Source organism: Bactrocera tryoni, chromosome 3 (genome assembly GCF_016617805.1).
Source record: "Bactrocera tryoni isolate S06 chromosome 3, CSIRO_BtryS06_freeze2, whole genome shotgun sequence".
NCBI classification, from domain to species: domain Eukaryota; kingdom Metazoa; phylum Arthropoda; class Insecta; order Diptera; family Tephritidae; genus Bactrocera; species Bactrocera tryoni.
The window spans coordinates 8,436,927-8,463,006 of record NC_052501.1 but is presented as its reverse complement, the minus strand read 5'-3'; the positions used below and the strand labels follow the sequence as shown (position 1 = coordinate 8,463,006).

Genomic DNA, 26,080 nt, shown 5'->3' with positions numbered 1-26,080 from the left:
ACCTAGCATAGATGTCACTAGCAGTACTACCAACTAATGGAATAATAATTTACCGATTCGAAAAACACGCGAAGTATAAATAAAAAATTCACCTAACAATTCTGAAATCTTCATTGAGATAATCAAATATTGACCGATATATCCAGCATAAAGTCACCAGGCAATTCGAAAATCTTTATATTACATATATGGAGGTTCAGGGAATTATTGACCCAATCGGGATAACTCAATTTGTATTCCAGTTATCGCGTGCACGAACGGACGGGAAGACAGACAGTCAACCAGTTTTCAACTTTTCTCGTCACCCTGATCATTTATATACATATATATCTATTTCGCTTTCTTTTAGTTGATATGTACAACCGTTGCGTGAACAAAACTATTGTACTCTGTAGCAACAGGTTGCAAGAGCATAATAAAAATAAATGTTTTTTTTGGCCTGGAATACCCGCTAAAACATAAAAACAAGTTCGACCTTAATACACATTTCACCTACTCACAGATATACACATTTTATGTATTTATTTCGCTCACACATGCAAATTTCGTTAACGACTTTAATGCAACTAAACTCCTTCATCTAATTGCAGATGTGCAGCGGCAAAAAGGATTCCATCGTCACCGTTGCGGCATTGGGCAACTTCACGCACACGGTGGTGCGGCGTGCCACAGGCAGTGAGTACATATGTATATATTTTCCATTATTTGCCGATCTATAAATTCACTTTATGGCTGAAATTCAATTTTAAATTTATACCACTTATGTTGGTCGTTTGAGCACGCAATATTTTGTAAGTGCCGTTAAATTGAGCTTTACTGTTGCTTTTGAGTGTGTTGCATTTTATCTTCACTTTAGTACTTTCAGAGTTATTTTAAATGAAATTCGTTTGGTGAAAAAACTATTACACAGCAGAGAAAATTTAATTATTTTTCAACTTCGTTAACGAATAACAAAAACAAATTGAGTTCGTAACACAATAAATTAACAGAAAGGCTATAAATGGTATTTTCTCTTTGGGATGAGAGTGAGAGTAGGGATGTTTTTTAAAGGAAAGCAGAAAGAGTTAGATATTTAAGTTTGTTGTTTGTGTTTGTTGCTAAATTTTACTTGATCAGGCTTATAGCACATACTTAAAGAGTCTCAGTCTTTAAGCAACCAAACTCATTTTGGAAAAAAGCAGCAATAATACTTTGACTTTTAGTAGATTACAGTTATTTTGAACCATGACCTATCGCTAAGCCCCGATACCTCTCACTAATTTACTAATAAATGTTGTATCAATTTTTATGAACTGAAATCTTTCTATTCAAAACACTTTTTCACATTTTGTCAAGCAGATCTTATTCAATCTAACTGTCCTCTTGAGCACATAGATCAAGATCCCACAGGTTCCTATAAGTCAAATAGCGTTGCTTTTCTGCGAACCTTGCGAATCTTATTCTGAAAGCTCTGCTCTATGCCTTTATGTTATCATCACGTTGTTGTGTGTATACCATGATCGTAAAGTCTATTGTCACTTATGGAGCGGTTGCTTGGGCATCGAAGGCAACACAGTCTTTGGTATGCCTCCAACTGTTGAAGCTTCAAGGACTGTTCTGGTTTGAGCTTCAGAGGCAGTGCGTACTTGCCCAATCGCAGCACTTGAAGTCATGCTGGAGCTCACACCGCTGCATCTAGTGATCAAACAGATAGCAAAACGTACTATGCTGCTTATGGCAGCAGAGGCTTTTGGCAAAGGGAAGATAATATCGTTTCAACAAATGAAGGCCTTAGGAGAAGACTCTCCACTGACCCTTCTCCCAAGAGCCCGCTTTGCGAAAAGGGTCAACTTTACAAAGATGTTTAGAGTTACTCTCGACAGTAAGACGGAATGAAGTGATTCCACGTTCGACCTACCACTGAGGGGCGGCACTATGCAGTGGTACACTGACGTCTCGAAAACACCAGACGACATAGAAGCAGGCATTGCGGGTCCGCCTACCAAACTTTTCATAATAATGGAACGTTTTCTGAGCATCTTTCAAGCAGAAGTCTTTGCTATAAGGTAGTTTGCAGTAAGCAATCTCCATCGCAACCAGCATATGGCTATACTCAGCGATAGTCTTTCGCAAACTGGTGATTTTGCGACATGGAACTGAAAACTCCAGAACACCTGATTCCAGATTGCCCAGCAATTTGTAGAAGCAGGCTCAAATCCTTACGTTCCATCTACATAGGCAGGGATCACATCACCTCATTCGCGCCAAGCAAGTTCCTGGAATTGTTCATAGTGCTGGACCTTTGTGATATATGAGGGACACAATGGACCAGAGGTCGCAGTGCAAAGCCTCAATTATTTTCTATCTATCTATGCCTTCATGTTTTCTTGGTCTAAAAGTAATACTAATGGCGGTCAAGCTTCATGGACAGCTGTGGTAATTTGACAATTCCATTCGAGTAACACACTTGTGGCGCTTTCTAATTTATCTACCAATATCAAAACATGAACGGAGTTAACCAAGGCAATCGACTGTTGTTTGGTTGAAAAGAAAGGTCACATTTAGACCATCATTTGGACTCAATGTGCTCCCGAGTGAAAACTAGTTAAGCGTTGTCTAGCAACTCAGTGGATTTGGTAAAATAGCTGATCTTTCTCCAGCGCAGTTTCACAATAAGTTGGAGCATTGGATGTTGTGCAAGATATTCCGTCTCAGCTAGCTGAAGGCTAGGCCTTAGCCAAGTTAATGTTTCAGCGTCTTCCCGCCCATGCTCTACATTCCACTGCAAAATAAGAAGCAGTATTAGAAAGCAAATATGTACATATATTACATGCGAATACTCCACCACTATAGGAAAAATTTCGGCAGCTTTTAACAACCCTCGTATTTTATTGTCAGCTGCCTAAAACATGTTTCGAAGGTTAATGAACCGTTTGTATAATATTTGTTATTGCGTTGAATCAACAGCTGTTGCCTATTTGGTATGAAATTCGACCTGCTCGCAACAACCCCTTTATTTCGTGAACTCTTTGACCTGCCATGCAAGCTTATTTACGTTGTTGGAGGAGTATAACTTACAGTGAAACGCATCTCGCATCCAAGCATAATTGGCGCGCAACTGTTTTTTGCCGCAGAAGCGGAATGCAAACAACGCCAAGCAAAATTTTAGGAAACAGCTGCTGCCTGCATTCCAGGGAACTGGAAACACAAGACAGCAGGTCTACAAGGGGGCAGACTGAGGCATGTTTATGCGGTGCAATTGCTTGTATGCATATACATATGTACTTGATATGGTGTCTACAAGTCACCACTGGACTAGCGGGTAAAGCAAGAAATGGAAAAAGGCAATTGAACTCTCTGTATGTATGTATTTTATGGACCTGAAGAAACTGCCTGCAACAAAAATTGTTCACTCATACGTGACAACATACTATATGAATTCATATGCATACATATACATACATACACCGTTTTATGTTATTTATTGGACACTTCCTGAACGAACTTGATGACTCAGAGCCCAAGTCAGATTTCATTTAACTGGACACACAGCTCGCTTATGCGGAACCGTAACCTGAACCCTGCAGCTAAACGAATGGAGAATCACAAACATAAATGCAAAAGAGCCGCTCCGCCAGACAAACGGTTAGGAAGGGGGGATTCGGTGTAGAGCGAAGTGCGTTAATGGTTAGCATGGAGCAGATGCTAATATTTAGCAAGAAATGTTAGCGAATAAACTGAAATAATAACAAAAACAAAAACCACAACAAAAATCAAATACGACAACAACAGCAAAATGTAACAACAACAACAATAACAATAAAAGTGAGTAACTTGCCAGGCCAGCCATTGGCAACAGCTGTTATCGGCAAACTGAAAATGATGCCGGCAATAATAACAACAACAACCACCAACAAAAGTATGTTAACAACAACAAGCGAAACACAAGTCATCAACAAGCGAACAGAACAGCAACATGTAAAACACATAATTAGTGAAATAAAACAATAACAACAACAACAGCTGCTCACTCTCTTCAACACGCTCCAATAACGCTGATTAGGGCTCACCTAACATGTACAAGCGACAAAGAAAAATAAACATTCAATAAAAATCAAATGCAACGAAACGAAATATTAAAGCACAAAACTGGCTGGCAAAACAAGTTCAAATGCCTGCATGTGGCTTTGTGTATGCGTGTGTGTGTGAAGCTTCTCAGACAAGAAAAGCAAAAAACTTGGCAAAAAGTGGTTGTGGCTTCGATTTGTTGTCACTGATCGTCGGCGTCAGTGCTCTCATTTCGGAGAGCTTTACTCACAACGCCTCGCAGGCTTCCCTACTGCGCGTCGCCCCGCATCTAACGGCCTTCAGTGGTCGGAGATTAAACTGATAGCGGTTGCAACTTTAGATAGTGAACCAGTAGCGCCGGAGTGGAGGGTTTCGGTGTCTGAGCCACAGTGGTCGGAAAGTGGCTGGTAGAGGAATAAAAACTAATTTACATTTATTTATAGGAATTCAAAACAAAATGTACATATGTATATACTTGTATGTCCCTTTTTCTTATTAGGGAACTTTTCAATGACCAGTAATATTGCGTTTTTGTAATCTACCACTGGTTTGTGATTTTTGTTTTGTGTACCAAACCCCTCCGCAATCCAAATTGGATATCCAGGGGGTCGGACAGCCCTGTAACAAAACTAGCTCGCTACCAGCCGGATGCTAGCCATTAATGTCAGAAAGTAAAAAGCTGGCGCTTGGAGTGTACGAAGGAAGTGGCTTCCGCGCTCTAGCAAAAAAAGTTTTCGAAACGAGAACCGGTAGCAGAGGTAGAGACGTACCATGGTTGAGGTGGAGTAAACAAATTGCAAAATCAGAGTCGAAACTTAGTACGGATGATGGAAAAGGTACCTAGAAAGCATTATTACGTCAAGCCGAACCCCAATAGGGCTAATAAGGCTAATTTAAGAAGGAATTAATTTTGTTTTTCATAACAGTAATTGTACGCAGTGGCTTGCTGTTTTAAGGAATTCTCTACTCTTTAAAAGAAAATGCATTCGAAAGAACCTTCCTTGGTATTTAGTTATTGAAGATTATGTAGAAGTGGCACCGTCTTGTTGAAACCAAATGTCGCTGATATAACGAGCTTGAATTTCAGGCATCAAATAGTTGGTTTTCATGGCGCGATAACTGTCGCCATTACGATTACCTTCTAACCGGCATCATTTTTGAAGAAATATGAACCAACGATTCCACCGGCCGTCAAACCAAAACAAACCGTAGTTTTCTCTGGATAAAATGGCAGCTGTTGAATCTCTTCAGATTTCTCTTTGTCCCAAATGTGGCAATTTTGCTTGTTTACATACTTATTGAGCCAGAAATGAGTCTCAGCGCTGAACAAAATTTGGCTCAAAAACATTGGTATCTTCTTCCAACTTTTCAAGAGCCCAAAGAGCGCAGCGATTTCGCTTGAGGAGGTCGAACGGATTCAGTTTTGCACAAGCTGTATTTTGTACGCTTTCAAGTTAAGATCTCGACGTAAAACGAGTCAAGTCGTTCCATATGTCAGTCAGAGTTGCTGTGAGCGTCGCCGAGTCTACTCTCGACGGTCTTCGTGTACACTCCCAGCTGTCGTTGCTATATTTCATTCACTGCGTGATGGACGGTGTCCATTCGGTCGAATATTATCCAATTATGAATGTTGGGTCTCAAGATGGGTGATGGTGTTGCGAATAGAACGCTCAGTAGGCCGATTATTTTGACCATAAGTTGAGCAAAGTGCGATTTGAAAAGGATGTTGAGGCGTAAGTCTTTCCTTGATGACATGCCAAATAATACTGATCAAAAATAGCATGACAGCTTGACATGACTCACTCGTGATCTGTCAAAAAAAGGTTATTGAAAAGAGTTCCTCTATTTGGATCACCAGGTATTATATTTTTTGATTTAGAGAATCGAAGTTTTAGCATTTACAAATATATTTCTGTAATATTTCATGCACTATTTATTGATCTCATTTTGATCTGGAAGCTTTTAAGGTGAGATAAGCGACTCAAAGGAATATTTTATTCGGAAAAAGTATAGATTGGCAAAAGAGAAATCTTGTGTTTATCCCGGTATTCCTTGAATATAGTATAGTTACTGGCTATCTTAAGAAAATCTAAAGAAGTGTCAGGGAAGCTTTCCTATTATGCAAAACTTTTCTATTTGTCAAGATAGCTTCACAAAATTTGACATGGATTGTTGTCCAATGCAGTACTACAATTTTGTTTCTTATACCGCTGCTATAAGAAACACAACTCTGAAGAATATTACTGCTTCAGCGCAGCCAAAGGTATTTTTTTTTTTGTTTCTTATTTTAATAATTGTTGTATTGCTTTTCTCAATTTATTACATTTATAAATTTATTGTATATTTTTGAAGTTTTCCACACCACTGTGCCTAACATTCATCGTTTCAAATCTCTACTCGTCAGAGTCGGAGCTTTTTGTTAGCAGAGCTTCTTACGCCGCGCACTAACTAACGGGGGCTTGTGCCATTGTCGCAGCTGCTGTGCGCGATCAGTTACGTTGTGTCTAGCATAGTTGGCGGTTGCTGCTTTGTGGCGCTTGTTTGCCGGTGTTTCCTTGCGCTTCGTGGCTAAGTATTAAAATTGTATATTATTGTGCATAAAAGCGCACCGACACACACGTAAACATACATATATACAAGTGTATATACGCACGCTACTTTTTTGAATAAATTTTCCCTGTGACGATTGCTCCAGGTTTTGTCAGTCATACAATCTGTCAGTGCGACGTTAGTCTTGTGCGCTCGTGTTATTATTATTGTTCCATACTTCAGCACTCTTTTTGCTGCTGTGCTTCTCGGTTACTCGTTTTACTTCGTCATTCATTCATACCTAAGTGCCTGCGCCTGTCTGCGCTTTTTTTTGTGGCTCCGCTTCGAATGCGCTTTGTACTTATTGTTGGGCGCTTCTTTTGCTGTTGTTCGTGTTATTGTTGTGGCCGCCGGTGCTAATGGTGTTGGCGCGTTGTTGCTGCAGTGTTTGGTGTAAAAGGTGTGCGCGTATTTACTCGAGTAGTTAGGCTCACGGTTGATTGAACGCGAGTGAAGCTCGATTTTCATAAAAAGAAGTTGAGAAAAAAAAAGAATTCTTGTGTCTAATAATACAACTGCAAATGCATGGTGACGTAGAACGTAAGCACATTTATTTGATAAAAATAAAAAATTCAAGAATTATTATTAATTCTTATTGCTCCGCGAACGCGCTTGTGCGAAGGTGTGAAATCGTTGTCAAATCCGCGTTCGCGCTGTGTGGCCTTGCGCGCTGTGTTTTTGTGCAGTCAGCATCGTTTTAGTCAAACAACCAAACATACAAATAAGCATATGTTTTAAATAAATTTCAAGAATTTGTGAATTAAAGCCGCGCATACACACACGCGTACGGCCGCTTATGGCAAATAAGAAGTGATTGAGGTGTGCGCGTGATTTCGAAAGTGTGCGCGTTGCGGCGGCGTTGCTCCAGATAGCGCGCTTTTATTCCAAATTGCTGCATTGTGCAAGAATTGATTGTGTTTGCCGCGAAAAATTAGTTTTTTCTGTGGTTTTCGGTCCGATCGCGTGCTGCAAGCGGCTCCTGCGCTTGCAAGGTCTATCCCTATACGGTTATACATATATACTTAACTTGGAAGATTTGGGCGCATTCCGGCGTGTTAAGCGTGAAGCAGTTGTTTGGCGGCGGCGTGAAACCACAATCGGCGTTCCTCTTGGCATATAAGGTAAACACAATTTTGGACTGAATTCTTCACATTTTTCTTATTGTACCACTTTATTGCGGGTGGTTAAGCGTGTCTATGATCAAATGCCATTTTGCTTAGCCATCTAATTTTATGTAATGTATAATTTGTAGAAAAAACTTTTTTCGAACGAGGTAAGGTTAGATTATACTGGGCGATTATGACACCATATATGTATAGACCCACTGGTCCTTAGTAATGCCAGATGGAGATTCAGTTTATTTTGAAGTGAAGAATTCATCACACAGGACGTCAGCGCTTTTTGCGCACTTTAAGAGCGACTTGATATCTACATTTGACGATCGACATCGTCCAGTCCTTTGAACAGCAAAACTCCTAGAAGCTTGAGACAAGTTTTAGATGGTGCTGGACACAGGCATAAGAGGTGTCCCAGCGTATTTCATGTTAAATTCTCTGCGCTTTCTGCATCTATCGTCAACACTTATACCCATACGTCTCGCATGTGATGCCAGTAGGTGGTGACCAGTCCAAAGGCCAAAAGCCGTTCGGCAGTTCTATCGATATCGTGTGAGTAAGAAGCAAGCGAGTTTTGCAAACGAGCTCTTTCACATGATTTTGTCGATCCTGCATGTAAATACTTAAGGCATTCCATCTTTCCCTTATCCGCCCGTCGGCTCTTTCAGAAATTTCGTTATATAGCGTACTTAGTGATATCCGTATTTCCTTTACTTGTTCGATAGCCAGACGAATGGATGGCACTCATCATTCATTTTGGGTCCATTTGAGTAAATTTTGTAAATTCCGCTGCTGTGTCACAGGTTTGTGCGCCATTCATCTTCCTTTAGTATGACTTGGAACCTTCTCTCCTAAATAAAGCATTTGGTTATGTGGTCTTATTGTCCACCAGCCCCACGTTTATTGAGCTATGCCCTACGTTCCATCCTGTAGCTTATTTTGCTTTAGAGCTTTCTACTGCAATATCGGTTGCTGGTAGGTTGAGTAACATCTATATTGTCGACGTTGGAGTGTTCCTTAGCGCTCCCGTTATGCAGAGATTTGCGAGTCGCTATACCCGTTCCTTCGGTTTCCTGTATGAATTTTTGTTCATTACGATCCACCAGACCAGAACACCAAAAGTGAGATGGACTTGAATATCGCTGTGTAACACCAATGCATGAGACCAGGTGAATTGTTTCAAGTAGACCCCAGCATTTTCTCAAATACTTTTTCACTCTCTACTTCACATTGCATTCCCACATCAGCTTGCCGTCCAAACTTACTCCTTTGTACTTGGCATGCTTCTTAATTATCTATTTAACTTCATTCTACCATTCTCTGGTACCTTACTCATGACATTTCGTGCAGTCTTCCCGACCAGTCAGCCCCATTCTGGAGTCGCGTGCCGCCTTCACACTATGATCGGTGAGTATTCCAATTATGCTCCTACAGTCCCTTCTATCGACTGCCGCTAGGAACTTTGTATATCCGATCTACCGCTTTGCACATTATTTTTGAAAGAAAAAATTTCGGTTTTTCGAATTTTTTGAAAATTTTTGAAAATGTAAAACTTCGAAAAAATTTAAGAAATGTTTGCTGGGAAGAATTCACTAGTCAGTTTTCAAACTTTTAGTCTTACATTTTTATTTGCATTAGTTCAAATTCTAAACATTTTCGAAAAGGCAATTTCTCAGTCTATTCACAACAATCCAGTCACTTTCGATCTTATTCATCCGAATCTATCAATAAACGGCATCACTTAAGTTCATGGGCTTTGTTTTGCCGCTTGTTTTGTAGGAAAAATACTTGTACTTAAAACGAATAAGGCAAATCAAATAAAATATTTGTCGAGACACTTTGCCTAAATCCGTCAAGGTTAAGCCCATATTAGATTTGTACATAGCCGTAGGCGAATGGGTAAAATATAGTATTTCAAATAAGTTATTATTAACTAAAGTAATTCAAAGTGCCTCGAAAGCACAACAAACACACCAATTTCGTTATCAACTATTTGTCAAAGTGAGCGAGCGTATTATCAAAGTGTCACAACAAAGAATGCATATGACGGTGTTACTGAGACGAGATAATGCCGACGACATGTACATATATTCTACGTAAATTGAAAATAAAAAAATATGGCAGTGATGAAAAAAAAATCTAATTGTTATGTCATCGAAAATGTTCGAAATGCGCGGGTTGGGAGAATATTTTTTACTAATGTTGTTTTGGAGAACAAAGTGCTATGGTATTTAGGATGAAATCAATGAGTCAAATAAAAACAAAAAATCTTGCGGTTTCCTTCCTGCCAATATTTAGTTATGTAAATCAGTATTATGTTTGTCTCGATCCGATAAAATATAATTTAGTCATGTAATATCATTATTTTATCTCGATCAATTATAATAATCATTTTGGAATGCTGAGTTTCCGCTGCCACTTGAGGTTAGCTTGACTTTCATATCAGATTGAGTACTAAGAAAATGGGAGTATGGAAAAAGAAAACACATTTTGTGTTACAGGGAAGTTGGCTCTACAGACAAATGCATAATTGAGACAATTAGCATTTTCTACAAGCCATATAGCTAATTGACTATATTAAGAGGAGTTAATTACTAAATTGGTATACAAGTTTTGAGCAGAAACGAAGTTTTCACTCAAAAAAATAAAAAAGGGAAATTAGTGTCGGAATATGTGGAATACATTTATAAAAATTATGTTTCCTATATTTAGTCAATCAATGTCATCACTATAGTATATTTCAACTCGATATTAGCATATTTTTGGAAGGCTGAATATTCTGTACTCTTGCAGTTAGTTTGACTTCCCTATAGACATAGGACTAAGAAGATGATAAGAAGGAAAAATGCATACAAATTTGCTATTGCGGAGAAGTTTTCTTTTCACACAAATGCTTAATTGAGTCAATTAACGAGCTGGATATTAATTAACTTCTTTAAAGGTAGTTACTTATTGAATAAATAAGACTTACGTTTCTCACTATTAATAAATAAAAAAAATTTATTATGGTAAAAATTCTTATAATTATTGCCACGCTTACCGAAAAAACAAATTGTTTCATAATACCCTCCCATCCATTAACTTTTGGAGCGCTATCCTCAGGCTTCTAATTTTATGTCAATGAATTTTATCCCTTGATCGCAATTGGCATTAATCATAATTACAGTTACTCAGTTATGCAAATAATTAACAATTTTGAGTAATTAAGAGCTAAAAATTAATCAACAATAAATATATTCTAATATTTGATGCATCGAACTACTGATTACATTGATTAATCACCTATATGAAGTTATAAATATAAGTATGTTGAACATATATAAAAAACAGATTAAATTCTCGATCTAGACAGCCAACGGCACTTTATGAAGAAGTTTCACTTGAGCGACAGTGTAGTTTAATGGCTGTCAACGTGTTCCGAAGGGTCGCCTAACCTCAAATTCATGTAACTATGGCGGGGAAATGATTTTTCGAAAACCTGTCGGCGATACCGAATTCAGACTGTCGCAAATATTATAGGTCTATAACTGTATTCGGTGTTTTTTTTTTGTTTTTTTTTTGGAAAATAGTCGAAGTACTCCAAAAGCACTGCGCCGGCTGGCGGTCAAGAATGAAATAATCCTTAACTCTGCTCTCATGTGAACCGTAATGCAGTGAGGGTGTTCTGTACCCATCGCAAGATGATAATGAGAAGAGGCAAGGTCTGGATTGTAAGGCGCATGAGGCAAAATTATCTTTTAACCGGTCTCACCACATTATTGTCTCGATGAAAAATAAGTGCCTCGTGTCTAGTCGCGAATGCCGGGCTTTTTCGGCAAACGCTTGCTTAATTTTGATGAGTTGTTGTCGAAGGTGTTCTTCTTTGATGGTTTCATCCAGTTTTAGAAGCTCGTTGCCTTCCTAATCTCACTAAATAAAAAGCAAGATCTAGACGTCATATGCAATATATGCGGCTATGTTGATTTGGCTGGTTGGCCAGGTCTTCTATATAATATTTTAAGTTTAGGGTTGCCGTAGTAAAACTACTTTTCATCACCAGTCAGTCAGTTATTGATAAAACGACTACTTTCCGTATCATTTAAGCAGTTCAACCCTTAAGGTCACTGGATCTTAATTCATATGATACCCAATTTAATTGCTTTGGAGTGTATCCAGCTACCTTTAAATGTTGTGAAATTACTGCTTCACTGATTTTCAAAAATTCTTCCATCTCTTCAACAATCTTGGTTAACAATAATATTCTTGCAGTTTCTCATCTTCAAACTTTTTAGGTCACCCTGAATGTCCTCTGTATTCTAAGCGAAAATTTTCTCTCTAATGCATATGTTCCTCCACTACTTTTTGTAATTGTTTAAATTGATAAAAATAGAAGGACGACAACACTAGCAAAGCTTTCGTTCAGTAAACTCTATCAGTTAGTAATCACACAAGTAATCATAATCTTAAAATTAATTATTTTGTGCCATTTCTAAAGAAGTTTCCGAAATCGCAACGAAGCATCACTAAAAAGACAACAACAACTTCAGTGGTTATCAGCCACACTCGTTGGAAGAGATAACCGACCAACGTTTAAGAGGCGAACAAAACATTCACATTTAATGGGTGATCTATTTCGAGGTTACCTACTTATTTTAAAGAAAAAATACAGAAAATTCATATTTAGTAGGGAATGTTTATTACCATTCCAAAGAACATTCTTTGGCATTTATTTTTTGAAGATTATTTATTTCAAATGTTAACCGCGGCTACGTCTCAGATGGTCCATGCGTTGAGAGCAATTTTCGATGACTCGCACAAGTTCCATTGATAACTGGCGAATGACACCCGTGATGTTTTGCTCCAAGGGCTGAATCGAAGCGGGATTTCTCGCATAGACTTTACATATCCTCACAGGAGATATCATACGAGCTTGGTGGCAAATCGATCGGCTCGAAACGTTAAATTATCTGTTCACCTAAAGGTTCCCTCAATAAATACATATGTATATTGATTGCTGCGATGTGTGGAAAGTCGGGCCGTCTTGTTGAAACTAAAAATCGTCGAGGTCACGAGCTTCAATTTCAAGCAACAAATAGTCGGTTATCATGGCGTAATAACGGTCACTATTGACGGTTACGATTCCATCGGCCCAGTAACCACACCAAATCGTTGTTTCTATATGAATGGGTAGCTCTTGAATCTCACCAGTTTGCTCTGTCAAAAAAGGCTACAGAAAAAAGTACCTGTAATTGGATTACCCGTTATATATTAACATATATTATATAATGTATATAGGTGCTTATGTATGTGCCTTTGTAGTACATTAGTATATACAAAGTCAATCTGACAAACTCTTAGGGCAGCGTGTTTGATAAGCGCCCACGAGGGCGCCGTATGTACTTAGTAGTTTCATTTTAATTTTTTCGTTTTTTTTCATTTTTTATCTGTGAAAACCACAAAAAAACAAAACCGAAGAGAGTGGGCAGCTAATCGCCATCGCATTGTCATGTGCAGGCAAAGGCTCTTATCTCGTGCGCATTTAATGATTACAATATTTTTCTGCTTTTCGTTGTTGTTGTGGCTTTTGTGTATTGCTTTTACATAAAAGCTCGTACTAAATTTCATTAAGCGCGTAGTAAATGAAATTGAAATGGAAATTAAAATTAAAATGGCAGTGAAAATTTAACACAATTATGGGGGATTAGGCGCTACGTAAACGTAAGCGTAAAAGGAATGATAAGCCAGCAATGAAGTCAATGAGCAAAATGTGATTATTGTGCTTTTGCTGTTTGCGCTTTTGTATGGTCCGTTAATTTGCTTTACTTATTAGCAGAGATTGTGAATAATTCAAAGCTATTAGAAATGAAAAAAATTAAAAATTGGAAAAAAAATAAAAAAAATTGGAAAAAAATCGAAAATCGAATTATAATGAGCTTAAAATTAATGAAATATTAAATAATCTCAAGCGATTAATTAATACTGTAATAAATAATATGGTATTGTAATATGATTGATTGTGGCCAGCAGTCACTACCGCATTGTCGGTATTTCATGACACCCACGCGCCTCTTAACTCTCCTCTTACTCTTACTCTCCTTCCCGCATTCTCACTTTTTGCTTTTCTTGTTGTGCTTCACAAAAAACGTAACTTTTGTTCAAAATTCAGCTACTGGGCTTAAATTATTTATTGTTGTTATTTTTTACAGTTTTTTTTATTTCATTATTAACCGTTTGGGCACCGTTGGTTTTGCTCCGCTACGTGGGCTGTGGGTTCTTCGAAGCGTCAAAATATTATGAACGCTCGCTGGGGGTTGGCATTGGAATGATCACGACATGTACTTCGCACCTCTCAAGTGCCATTCCAGCATATGCCGTGTTCATTATTATATATGTATCTACATTTTTTTTCTTTCTATTTTGTGTAAAGTTTTGGCAATAGTTTAATGGTTAACACTTCGAAAGACGTGTTTTTTTTTATTTCAAAGGAAGATTAAATGACTTGCGATATAATCGTTTGACGGTTAAAACATATGTATATACATACAATATACATTAGTCACAATCGTGGCTTGACGCGAAAAACATTTAGCTTTATCGGGACGAGTCGAACAAGAATTCATTTCATAAACAAAATATCCACCAAAATCTATCGAACAGATCAAGCTCTCTTGCCTTTTCTCTAACACTTTCCTGACGATTTTCAAGCACCTTATCCTTCACTTTCTTAATATTTGCATCAGTTGAAGGGGTCAAAGGTCGTCCAGATCTCTCGACCGTCTTGGAAAGCTAGATCTTGTAAAAATAAAACCATTACTTTTGAATTAAATAGATGATATTATTTAGCATGGTTACAATGATCCGCTTTTGGTTCAATATGCAGGTTTTTGTTCAATAGGTTAGGTTAGGTTATACTAGGCGGTTATCACGCCATACATACATATGTATACCTACTGAGGTGAAGTATTGTCATACAGGACGTCAATGCTTTTTATAAATTTTAAGCGCGATTTGATATCTATCGTTTAGTCCCTTGAGCTCCGAAGCTCCTAGATACTTAAGACGAGTTTTAGATAGTGCTGGACACAGGTAAAGGGGGCATTCCAGCGTCTCTCTCTTGTCAACTTCTCCGCACTTTCTGCATGTATCGTCAACACTTATGCCCATCCGGCTCGCATGTGATGTCAGTAGGTTGTAACCTGTCAAGAGGACAACAACCGTCAGGCAGCCTATCGAAACCATGTAAGTAAGAAGCAAGCGAGTTTTCCGAAGAGGTTCTTGCTCATCATCTTGACGAGCCTTATGTATTTAAGGCATTTCATTTCGCAGTGATACGTCTGTCAGCCCTTTCCGAACCTTCGTTATATATCGTTTTGTATTATAACTTCTAGTATTTTGAAAGTTGTCACAATGGCACTCTCATAAAGATTCTCGTGCCTAATAGTAAGCTAATTGATTTCTATCAACCCCTCTTGAAGCAAATTTTTCACTTGCAAAATCATTCGTCATAGACAGGAACAGGTAGCAATGTTTTGGTGGCAGGTCTAAGCAATAAAGTGGATGTATAAAAAATCCAAAGCAACATTCCCGATCTTCTATTGATGGTATTAGGGTATATAGCAGATGATGCACTGACAATCCCATCACCAATTATAGGACAAACGCTCCCAGACAACCAATCGACTGTTGCCTATTGACGTATGTAGTCGTAAGAGACCTACCTTTCATCACTAGTGGATATCCACTTTAGAAACGATTCATTAATGGAAACTCGGTTCATGAGGTGACTTCCATTCATTAAGATTCTTTTTATAGCCAGCTTAACCTCATTGAAATGGGTTTCAGTTATATGTATGTATAACTTATAGCCGTTCAAAGCCGTACGATTTCTTGTATTTTATCGATATTTTCGACAATTGGTCTTCCGGAGGTAGAAGAAAACTGTCAATAAAACCTTGCTTTTTGACCTACTTTAACGTGAGTTTTTCGGGTTCGGCTCACCTTAGCCGCGGTAATCGACTGATTGACCGTCTATTTCCAGGTCGTAAGCATAGATCTAAGACTCATCGCCAGTAATAATTACTTGTACATCGTGGTAATCGGAAAGTATTGTTTCACAGGCGTTAACGCGACGCTGTTTTTCGGAAAAGTTTGAGTGATTTTGGAAACAATAGTGCTAGGCCCAAATGATCTTTTAAATGCTTTTTAGTGTTCCTTCCGATATTCCAACGATTCCAGTAATATCACTGACTTTAATCGTCGAGTCTCAAGCACCAATTCCTTTAATTTATTGACTTGTTCATCACCAGTTGATTTTGATGGCTGTTTTGGACTTGGTTCGTGGTCAACGCGTTCTCGACCGTCTTTGAATAATTTGCACTAATCAAAAACACTTGCTTGCAACATTTTTATGTTACATTTGGCAGTAGTAGTACAGGGATTCTGAATTCTGGATAGCATTAATTCCTAAAGGTATAATGTCAAAACGTCAGATAACCTCATATTATATAAATATAGTCCACTGTTAAAACATTTTTAACATCAGTTATAATGAAATATAGAAAATAACTAATAATAGCATAAACTACTTCGGGATTACATCGCCAGCTTATGCCCGCAAAAGTAGTTCCAAAGAACGCAAACCTAGCAGAGTAGTTAAGGCAGTTTTGAACTGTATGTGGCCGAATAAATGTCATTTCTGAAACAAATTGTTGAAATAATTTCAAAGTTTAGCCGCTCAAATGGAATGTAAAAGACAGGTATTAAAACAAAAACAAAATATACAAAAATAGCAGAAAGCTCCAGGTTCACAAATACAGTTTTGGAAAGCTCAAACTATTCAAACAAAATTCTTGCTCAACTATGCGAGTATAATCGCTTGTTAGGCGAACTGCTGCAAGAAGATAATGAAGATAAATGTATGCGAAGATATATTTTATCGCGCTAGTAAATTTATTTTAAAAATCTGCGCTAAATAAACTTGTATATAATTACCACTATGTTTATTTATATATTTTTTTTCCAATTTTCAATAAATTTTCGGTTACCAAATACTTGCACTTAATATATTAACAATTTAACTGTAATGCTTTACATTGATAAGACTAAAAAGGCTTTAAAAGCTGTCAAATGCATTGCACAATCAACAGCTGATGGTGGTAAGCGCCAAACCCCTGTCAACCTCACATAGATTTATACTACTTATTATACAATCACACATTTTCACACACACCGCAGCTATTTTGCTTATCATGCGCTGCAATCACGGCCGAAAATCACTTAACACCTTTTATGGCCAATTCGATTAGGCGACTTTAAACGCATTCACTCTGCTACTTTTTATTCCCCATTTGGCAGCGATTTTTTACCGATTTTTTTGTTCCGTTTTTCCATAGGCATTTAGCAGCTCTAGACGACAATTTAATAAAATATTCCATTAGTTGTGGCATTTTCGGGGTTAACTTGCTGATAATTGCATGTAGATATACATTTGTATATATTTGTTTGTACAGAGTGTATTAAGTTGGATCGGAATGTTTATAAAGAGAAATACATACATATGAAAAGTTAACTCTGAGCAGATTTTGTTTTTGTTACAGTTTCGAATTCAAAACTTGTCAGTATTAAAGAGACGTTTCAAAGTTTGTAGTACAAATGGTTTAATATTGATTTTTGACGAAAACTCTTGGTTTTTGAACCCTACTTTTCATATAGTGAAGCTGTAGAGCAGACTTAAATTCGTTCGTTATTCGTCCTCATGCTTTGCTCTCTAATATAATTTAAAAAGGATAGCTACGAACTAAGAAATTATTAAGAAAATAATTGATTTTGAAAATTTTGGCAATTTTTAACTATTAAAAAACGATCTTCACTAATGTTGTTATGCGTTTATTAGTTTTATAGTTTGTGGCTTAACTTTTAAAGTCATATGTATAATGGATTTAGCCTCTTAGGCTCGCACATTAGCTAGTAATTAAGAGATTTGAGGCTATTTTGTATTATGCAAGTCACTTTAGAGTTAGGAGGGATCCGCGTGTGTAGTAAGACTACACCACGCACACCAAAGCACATTGCAAAGAAATTCGAATAAGAATAATAATATGCTTAGCATTTTTTATTAAATATTTTTCATATATTTTTGTGAGTTTCTCTTTAATATCCTCGATATTGACTGCTGTTTTTTGATGAACGTTAGGTAGAATCCATCTTCTGGGCTTTATGGTATTCAATGAAATAAGATTTTCGATAAAACTTTTATATTTTTACGGTACAATGGTATTTAAGGTATTTTTTCACAAAGTAGTCTTTTTTTTGAAGACCACACTTTGTCAAAAATCAAAATCTTAACTCCTTCTTCGTTCATTACCAGTGTTCAGCTTTTGTAAAACAGCACAACACATTTGGATGGAGTCATGTGTAAAAGTTCACGCAAGTGAGGAAAGTTCTCTGAGCGTCATTCACTTCGGAGTGGCCAAACACGATTATTTTATATAACCCAACTAGCTCACAACCGCCAGTCTTTGACCAAGTATCCTCTGGGTAGTCAAAGAACATCGGTTTGAAGGCGAGCTGAAGTGAGAAGGCGAATCATACCTCCCCATGTTTCTGCGCTGGGTTTGGAATCCGCCACATAAAAAAACACCACCAATGAAACGAGCATAACAACATTCGCTGCTGTAAACTAAAGAATAAAAAAAAAAACATTTTTTTGAAACATTTGATTTTTGCATTTGAGATAATTTATGCAGAAAAATGTTTCTCACCGATAAACACCTTTTTTCGAACGAACTCCTTGAAATCACCAACGGTAACAAGAGAATTCGATTTTTTTTTTTAAATTAATCGGCGATTACACTACAAGGTGTATTCCAAAGTAAACAGGATTTAAAAAAAAAAAACAGAACAAATGGTTTTTTCGGCAAAATCAATTTATTTTATTCAAAATAGTCTCCTTCTGCTTCAATGCAGCTTTTTGCACGGTCCAAAAGCATGTCGAACGAGTGTTTTAGCTCGTTGGCCGGTATGACCGCCAGTGTGCCGGTGCAAGCCTTTTGAATGACCTCTACGTCTGCATAACGCTCTCCTTCATGGGAAAATGTATTTTTCCGAAAAGGAAAAAGTCGAACGGTGTCATATCAGATGAATACGTGGTTAATGGTTAAAATGTGATTTCTGGTCAAATAATCGGTCAGAAGCGTCGATCGAATGTCGGATTCTGAGCAATTTTCACACACTTTTCGTAAGGCCAAATGTTCGATGCTTTGGAGATGTTCAATTCAATTTCCATGAATTTCAATGATGATTTCGGCTGATTTTTGATGAATTCACGCACAGTTTGGATGGAATTTCCGGTGATCATGGATTTTGATTGGCTCATATGTTGATCGTCATTTATGTCCTCCCGACCACTTTGAAAACGTTGAAACCACTCGTGCACTCTGCTACGGGATTGACAATCATCGCCATAAACTTGTTTCATCACGTTTCGGTAAAAGTTTTACCAATTTTAAAACAAAATTTAATGTTGGCTCTTTGTTCGAAGCTCACTTTCGCACCGATAACACAAACATACTGACGCTTAAAACGCAATAACTTCACTTCCGCTCAATGAAATGTTTTGAAATTCTCACTGGACAATCGATAAAATTGCAGATTCTAACGCACCAGTCGACATATAGATGGCGCCACCAGAGGGCGCTAGATTCAAAATGTCCTGTTTACTTTGAAAATAAATTTGTAAAGTTAGATCTGTGTTTTTTTCCCTTTCAAATATAGTAAGGAGGCATATCTATAGAGCTCACAAGTTACTTTGCTTTCAACCCCTGAAAATTGAAGAAAAATTAACTTTTATATTGAATCAGATTCAATGATGCGTAAGAAGGTCTCTACCAATATTTTACTGATTTGTTTTTACATTTTCATTAATTTGAAACTATCAATTTTCCTCTAAGACTACAATCAATTACTTTTTCACACTAAATCACGAAGCCAAAACAACAATTCTAATTACAGTTTGATAAATGCGAAAAATTGAATTCAAATTAATTATAGTTCCAACTTCATTCATTACAAATTTCATGCGAAAAAAGCACAACAATAAAACCAACAAACTGTAGGACCAAACATTTTCCACTGGACATCACCAGTTTGGACCGCACTTTGCTGGTTTTGTGGGTTAAACGCCGCCGCGTCGACAGTTATTAGTTGACAGGTGTAATAATGTTAAAAGTCCAAAGCTAATTTGTTGCTGACGTTGTTGATGTTATAATACAAACAAATAAACACGCAAACACACACAAGCGTAGGCACACACATACAGCGAAACAAGCCACACATATGATGTATAACCAAGCAACCACATATGAGTATTTTGTTATTATTCTTCTTCAGGTTGTTGTAGTCATTTGTTTTTGCTATTTACTTGCACAAAAATTCACTAATTACCTTTCGCAAATAATTCACTATATGCTAATTACAGTTGCATTTTTGTGCGAACTACCTCCGCGCACTAGAAATGCTTTTTGTCGGTGTATATGTGAGCACGTGTGTGTATTTGTGATTTTTGGAGTTTTCACTTTGGAATTTGCTGCTGAACAATTTCCATGTATTTTTATATGTTACTGTTAATTAAACACGAGTTGAATAATTGAAATTCGCCACACAATCGTGCGCTCCAAATTATTTGTTGTTGTTGCCACGTACTGAAATGGATTCGGCTAATAAAATGTACATTAAAAAGTAGTCGGACATATCATTATGAAAAGGTTTAGTGAAAAACATCAGTGTATACCACTATCAGTAAAAATAGTGAGACTTTGTTCACAATTTTAAAACTCTTAATTTATTCTTCAAACTCTATGTCCTCTCGCTCAAAGTAATCCCCCTTGGTCCCAATTCACTAATGCCCACGATTTTTCCAATTCTAGAAACAGTTGTTAAAGTCAATTTCCAGTTTCCTGGGAACAGTCGTTTGAGTTGCCTGAATAGCCAGAAGTCACACGGAGCTAAATCAGGTGACTACAGTGATTGCGGCAAGATTTTGGTGGAACATTTGGCGAGAAGCTTGGGAAAAATCAATGCAGTATGCGACGGTGCATTATCGTGGAACAAACACATTGAGTTGTCGGCCCACAATTACGGCCTCTTTTTGCGAATAGCTTTGTTCAAATGACGCACAGCACTCAAATAGTACTCTTTGTTGACAGTTTGGCCGTTCGGAAGCAATTCGGAGTACACAATACCTCCATAATCGAAAAAAACTGTCCACAGAACTTTGACTTTTGACGTGTTTTGACGTTGTTTTTTCGGTTTCGGCTCATCTTTGTGACGATATTCGTTTGATTAATCGTTTGTATCCAGGTAAGCATAAGCTTAAATCGAAGAGTCATCGCCAGTAATAATACCTTTCACAACATCCTGGTAGTCGGAAGGCATTGTTTCACAGACGTTAACGCGACGCTGTTTTTCGGAAAAATTTAGTGATTTTGGAACCAATCGTGCTTTCACGTTTGTTAGGCCCAAATTATCTTTCAAAATGGTCTTTACTGATCCTTCCGATATTCCAACTATGCCAGTAAGATCTCTGATTGTTAATCGTCGATCCTCAAGAACCAATTCCTTTATTTTATTAAGTGTTATCATCAGTTGATGTTGCTGGTCGCCTGACGTTGTACGTCGTCAAAGCGTTCTCGACCCTCTTTGAATACTTTGTATCAATCAATATCATCGACGTACACTCTTATAGAAGACTGTTCCTTCTCTATTCAGCTGTGAAGTTCGAACTATCTTCTCCAGCAGTAGATTGTAGAAGTCGAACAATGAAGAATCGCCTTGTCTGAAACCCCTCGTTTGGTATCGAACGGCTCGGAGAGGTCCTTTTCGATTCCGACGGAGCTTTTGGTAAGTTAAGCTGACAGTTTAGGCTTAGTAAAAATGGAGCGTTACACGGTCTTCATTATTGAACAATATTTCAAAAATAATGTAAGCTTGGCGGCCGCAGTTAGAAAATTTAACATAAAACATACACGGAATAGCATTTTAACTTCTTAAGCTGATTAGAAATTTTAAAATGGCGGCATATTTAAATCGTGTGTCATCTGTAGAACTTTTCGCGTCATTTGACGACCTTCTACATCTTTTACAATTCTTTTTTCCCCATAGAAAAAACAATTTAGTATATCAAAGCCATAATTACTGATTATTGTCAGTCTTTTCTTATTTGCTTGCTTTGCAGTTTTTCTAAATTCTATTTTAGGACTAAGCAAGGGCACTCAGAAGTCAACTATAACGATTTATGAACTAAAAATAAATCAATTTCAAATTGACTATCATATTCAAGTTGGAGTACGTTACGCATGCACTTATATATATTCTTATGATATATGTGTGTATGTACATATGTATGCGATGTAGAATATCTAGTAATTTGAGCAATTTGGTAGCTCAGCAATTTGCCATTGAGGCCTTTTAAATATTTAGAACCTTTCAAATGCCACTTCAAAGTGCTCACCACAACCGCACTTTGCATACCTACACACACGCACATACTCGCGCACGCCTTCAGTTGGCCTACTGAGGAATTTAACCTATAATTATTTCATCCCACTACGCTAATAGCTACATACAGACGCCTTAATAGCACATTCGCTTACACATTTATTAACTGCTACAGATAGCTTGATTATTATTATTAATATTGTTGTTGTTATTGTTATTGTCATTATTGGCGCCGCAATCTCTGAACGAAACTGCCTACACAGACGTCTGCGCTGAACGAACGCACCAGCAATTTGAGCGTTTTGCATACTTGGCATCGGCACACAAGCACACATGCATACACACATACTCCTACATATGTATGTAGAACTGGGAGCGCTGCTGAAAATGCGAACGCTCGCTTGTTAATAAACATGAATAAACTGTATAAATAATATACATTTACCTACAGATACTTAAATATCACAAATTTATCACGTACACACACAAGCTTATCCATATGACTGTGTGTATGTGTTTGTATGTTTATTTATTTTAGTTTATTTGTGTGAACACAATTTGAAATGAGATGACGTCAATTAAACGTACATAAACGCATGCTGTGATATATATAAACACACATACACATGTACACACACATGCACACGTACATTGATTAATGTGAGTACGAAGGTTTATGTGCGTTTGTGTGGATATTGTACAATTAGTGACCTATGGCTACGTACAAAAGTGTGCACTTTGATAGTTGGGACCTAATTGGAAATTTGTAAGTTTAAAATGTTACAGTATACACCTGATCAAATTTGACCCGGATTGAGAAAAAGTAGATTTTCGAAAATGTGCACTTTGGTAGTTGAGACCTAATTGGGAATCTGTAAGCTTAAAATGTGACAGCATATATATGATCAAATTTGACTTGGACTGATAACAACAAATTTTTTAAGGATTTTAATATAGTTATTTATTATAGCCTTTAATATAAGCTCCTTAGCGAATAAAAGTTAAATTTTCCATACATCTGCTGTAAGCCTACGCTAGGATGGTTTTCATTGCACTCAGCAAATTTTGATTTTTCGGGTTTAGGCTGATTTTTGGAACGTCATTCGCTAAATTTTTGAACAGTTTCGATGCCAAATTCATTAATTCACGTTTAGTCAGCATTTGTGATGACTTTGACGAATGTAGCGCCCTCAGCTACGTTATCAGTCTTATCTTTAGTAACCTCTCGTCGCCGTTTTTGCAAAATATTTGAGTCATCTCAAAGTAGTTTGACATGATTATCGCCCAAAACTTTAACTAAAATGTGTGAGTCGATCCATAAGAGATGTTGAAATCCTCTGATACCAATATGAAGATTTTAAATTTCGTTGTTTTTATCATTAACCGAAGTAGATGGACGACTAGCATGAGGTAAGTGTTCGATAATTTCATTTCATTTTCCCATGTGAAGACTGACAATCACTGAGGTGCCTTTAAGATATCTAAAACAAACGGTGAACATTTCCGTTTCTTCGTTCAACAATTCAAACCAAACTGCATCTTCGAAGAAGTGTACCCAAAAATTTTTGGTGTGTGTACTCACTAAAATCAGCTCATTATAGCGTCATAATGGTACGTGTCTCGACTAAAATAATGGCAAAACTCAAATTAAGTGTTTCAATTGATTCAAAGGTACAGATTAAAGAGTTATCGAAGATATATAAAACATACATACAAACGTAAGCTTCTCGGTTATAGCCGAATTTACAACAGCGCAAAGACTGTTGCTTCCTTTTCATTTGGGGCGTTTTTTTTTTTTACGTGGGGAGGCATGATTCGCCTTTTCGCTTTAGCTCGCCTTCAAACGGATGTTCTTTGGCTACCCAGAGGATATTTGGTGTAAGACGGGAAGTCGTGAGCTGCTTAAGCCATATGTAAAAGTATCGTTTCTGGCCACTCCCAATTGAATGACGCTAAGAGAAGTTTCCTCACTTGTTTGAACCTCTATACATGGCTGCAATTTCATTTCCACTTTTTCGACAACTTTTAGTTATGACATATATTTCCTACTGGGTGACATGCGTATCTAGCACTTATTTTTTCGTATCTACGGTTGCTTAATAAACAGAATAGAACAAAAAAAGTTATTAATAAAATAAATGTGATTGCTTACCTTGGGGATTTGTTGATATCAAATATTGTACTAAATTTTTTTGATTTGTGCACAAAAAGTGAGCTCGTATTTGTGGAGGCACAACGTTGAAAATTCAACGAAGATTTTATTCATTATATTTTGAACTTTGTAGTTGGCATTTTAGCTAGAAAGTAGAAGTTAAATGCATAGACGTATTTGATATTAAATTTAAAGCGCACAGAAATCATAAGGAAGCAACTTAGCATCACAAGTTAATTAATTTTACAAAAATTACGGCTGAAATGATGAAAATTGCCTTGTCATTGAATGAACATATGGGCAGTTTCAGACTATTTCCACGAACACAAAATGCTAGTCGAAGTCATATAAATTTGTATAGCTAAGCAGAAAATTTAGAAAATTTTAGATATAAAATTGTACCCTAGCACTTCTTCAAACACTATGAAAATAGCTGAAATCTGACGATAGCCACACCCACTCTAAACTACTAAAAGTGACTTGCTGTTTACAAATGAGCTGAAATGAATGGGTTTCATAAGAGACTGTCTCATTATTGGACAAAGGTCTTGGCACCACTCACCTTTCAGTGAAATCCCTCGTCTCAGGAGCTCTATACTTCACTTATTTATGTAAAAGGTGATAGATTTTGAGGTTGCCTTCTTTTTTAAAGAAAAAATACCGAAACTTCAAATTTAATGGGGAATGTTTATTATCTTTTGAAAGAACACTCTTTAGAGTTTATTTTTAGAAGATTATCCTTTTCAAGTGTTGGCTATATCTCAGATAGTCCATCCATAAAGTTCAATTCTCGACGTCTCGTTCAAGCATTTCAACTCGTAACTGGAGATCACACACACGATGTTCTGCTCTTAGGCCTGAAGCTAAGCGGAACAAAATTTGGCTCGTAATCGTGGAATCTCCTTGGTACTTTTCAAGAGTCCATAGAGCATAGCGATGTCGCTTGGAAAGGTCGAGGTCAAAAGCTGTATTTTGTATACCTTCCATTTAAGATCTAGACGTAAAATGCGTCAAATCGTTCCATACGTCCGTCCGAGTTGCTGCGATCGAATGGACTCTCCACGGTCTTCGTGTACACTGTCAGCTACGGTTACCATATTTTCTTCACTGCGTGCTGGACGTGATCTATTCGGTCGAATATCATCCAGTAATGAATGCTGGGCCTAAATATGGGTGATGTTGTGGCGATTGGTACGCTGAGTTGACCGATTATATTGACCATAAGTTGAGCGAAGTGCGCCAAACACATTCTTTACAGAAAGTGGATTTTCGTAATAAAATTGAACGATTTGTAATCGTTGTTCAGGCTCACGCGTTACCTGTCAAAAAGGATATTGAAAACAGCACCTCTAATTGGATCACCCGTTACAACTAAACTTTCGAAATTTGTATGTTGCTAATATGCCTTTCGGTCAAACCTGTGAAAAATCGGATAAATGTTTACATAAGGCTCATATACTTAATATAAAAATTTTCGAACTTCTATTAGACTTTATACCATATATACCGGTCAACACCGGTGAGATTTCCTAAAGAAATTCAAGACTAGAGAGAAAGTTCAGAATTCAGAATTAATTCAGATTTTAAAGCTCAACAAACTGGAATGAAGAAATCCTCTGAACAATTATTTCACTTCGATCAATGCCTTTTATAGCGTTATATACAGCTAGAAAGCCAAAAAAATGCGAATTTTACAGAATTTTTT

General features: G+C 37.2%; 1 protein-coding gene across 3 annotated transcripts in view; it reads left to right on the top strand.

The window, feature by feature from the left end:
* Positions 1–26,080, top strand: part of LOC120771172 (high affinity cAMP-specific and IBMX-insensitive 3',5'-cyclic phosphodiesterase 8) — a 101,798-nt gene that overhangs the window by 14,609 nt on the left and 61,109 nt on the right. For 2 of the 3 annotated variants that reach the window (XM_040099061.1, XM_040099062.1), the window contains exon 2: positions 591–675. In XM_040099061.1, coding sequence (XP_039954995.1) covers positions 591–675 — 85 coding nt within the window. Of the gene's footprint in view, positions 1–590; positions 676–6,652; positions 7,758–26,080 lie in introns of those variants that run through there. The other variant, XM_040099063.1, reaches the window with a different exon arrangement.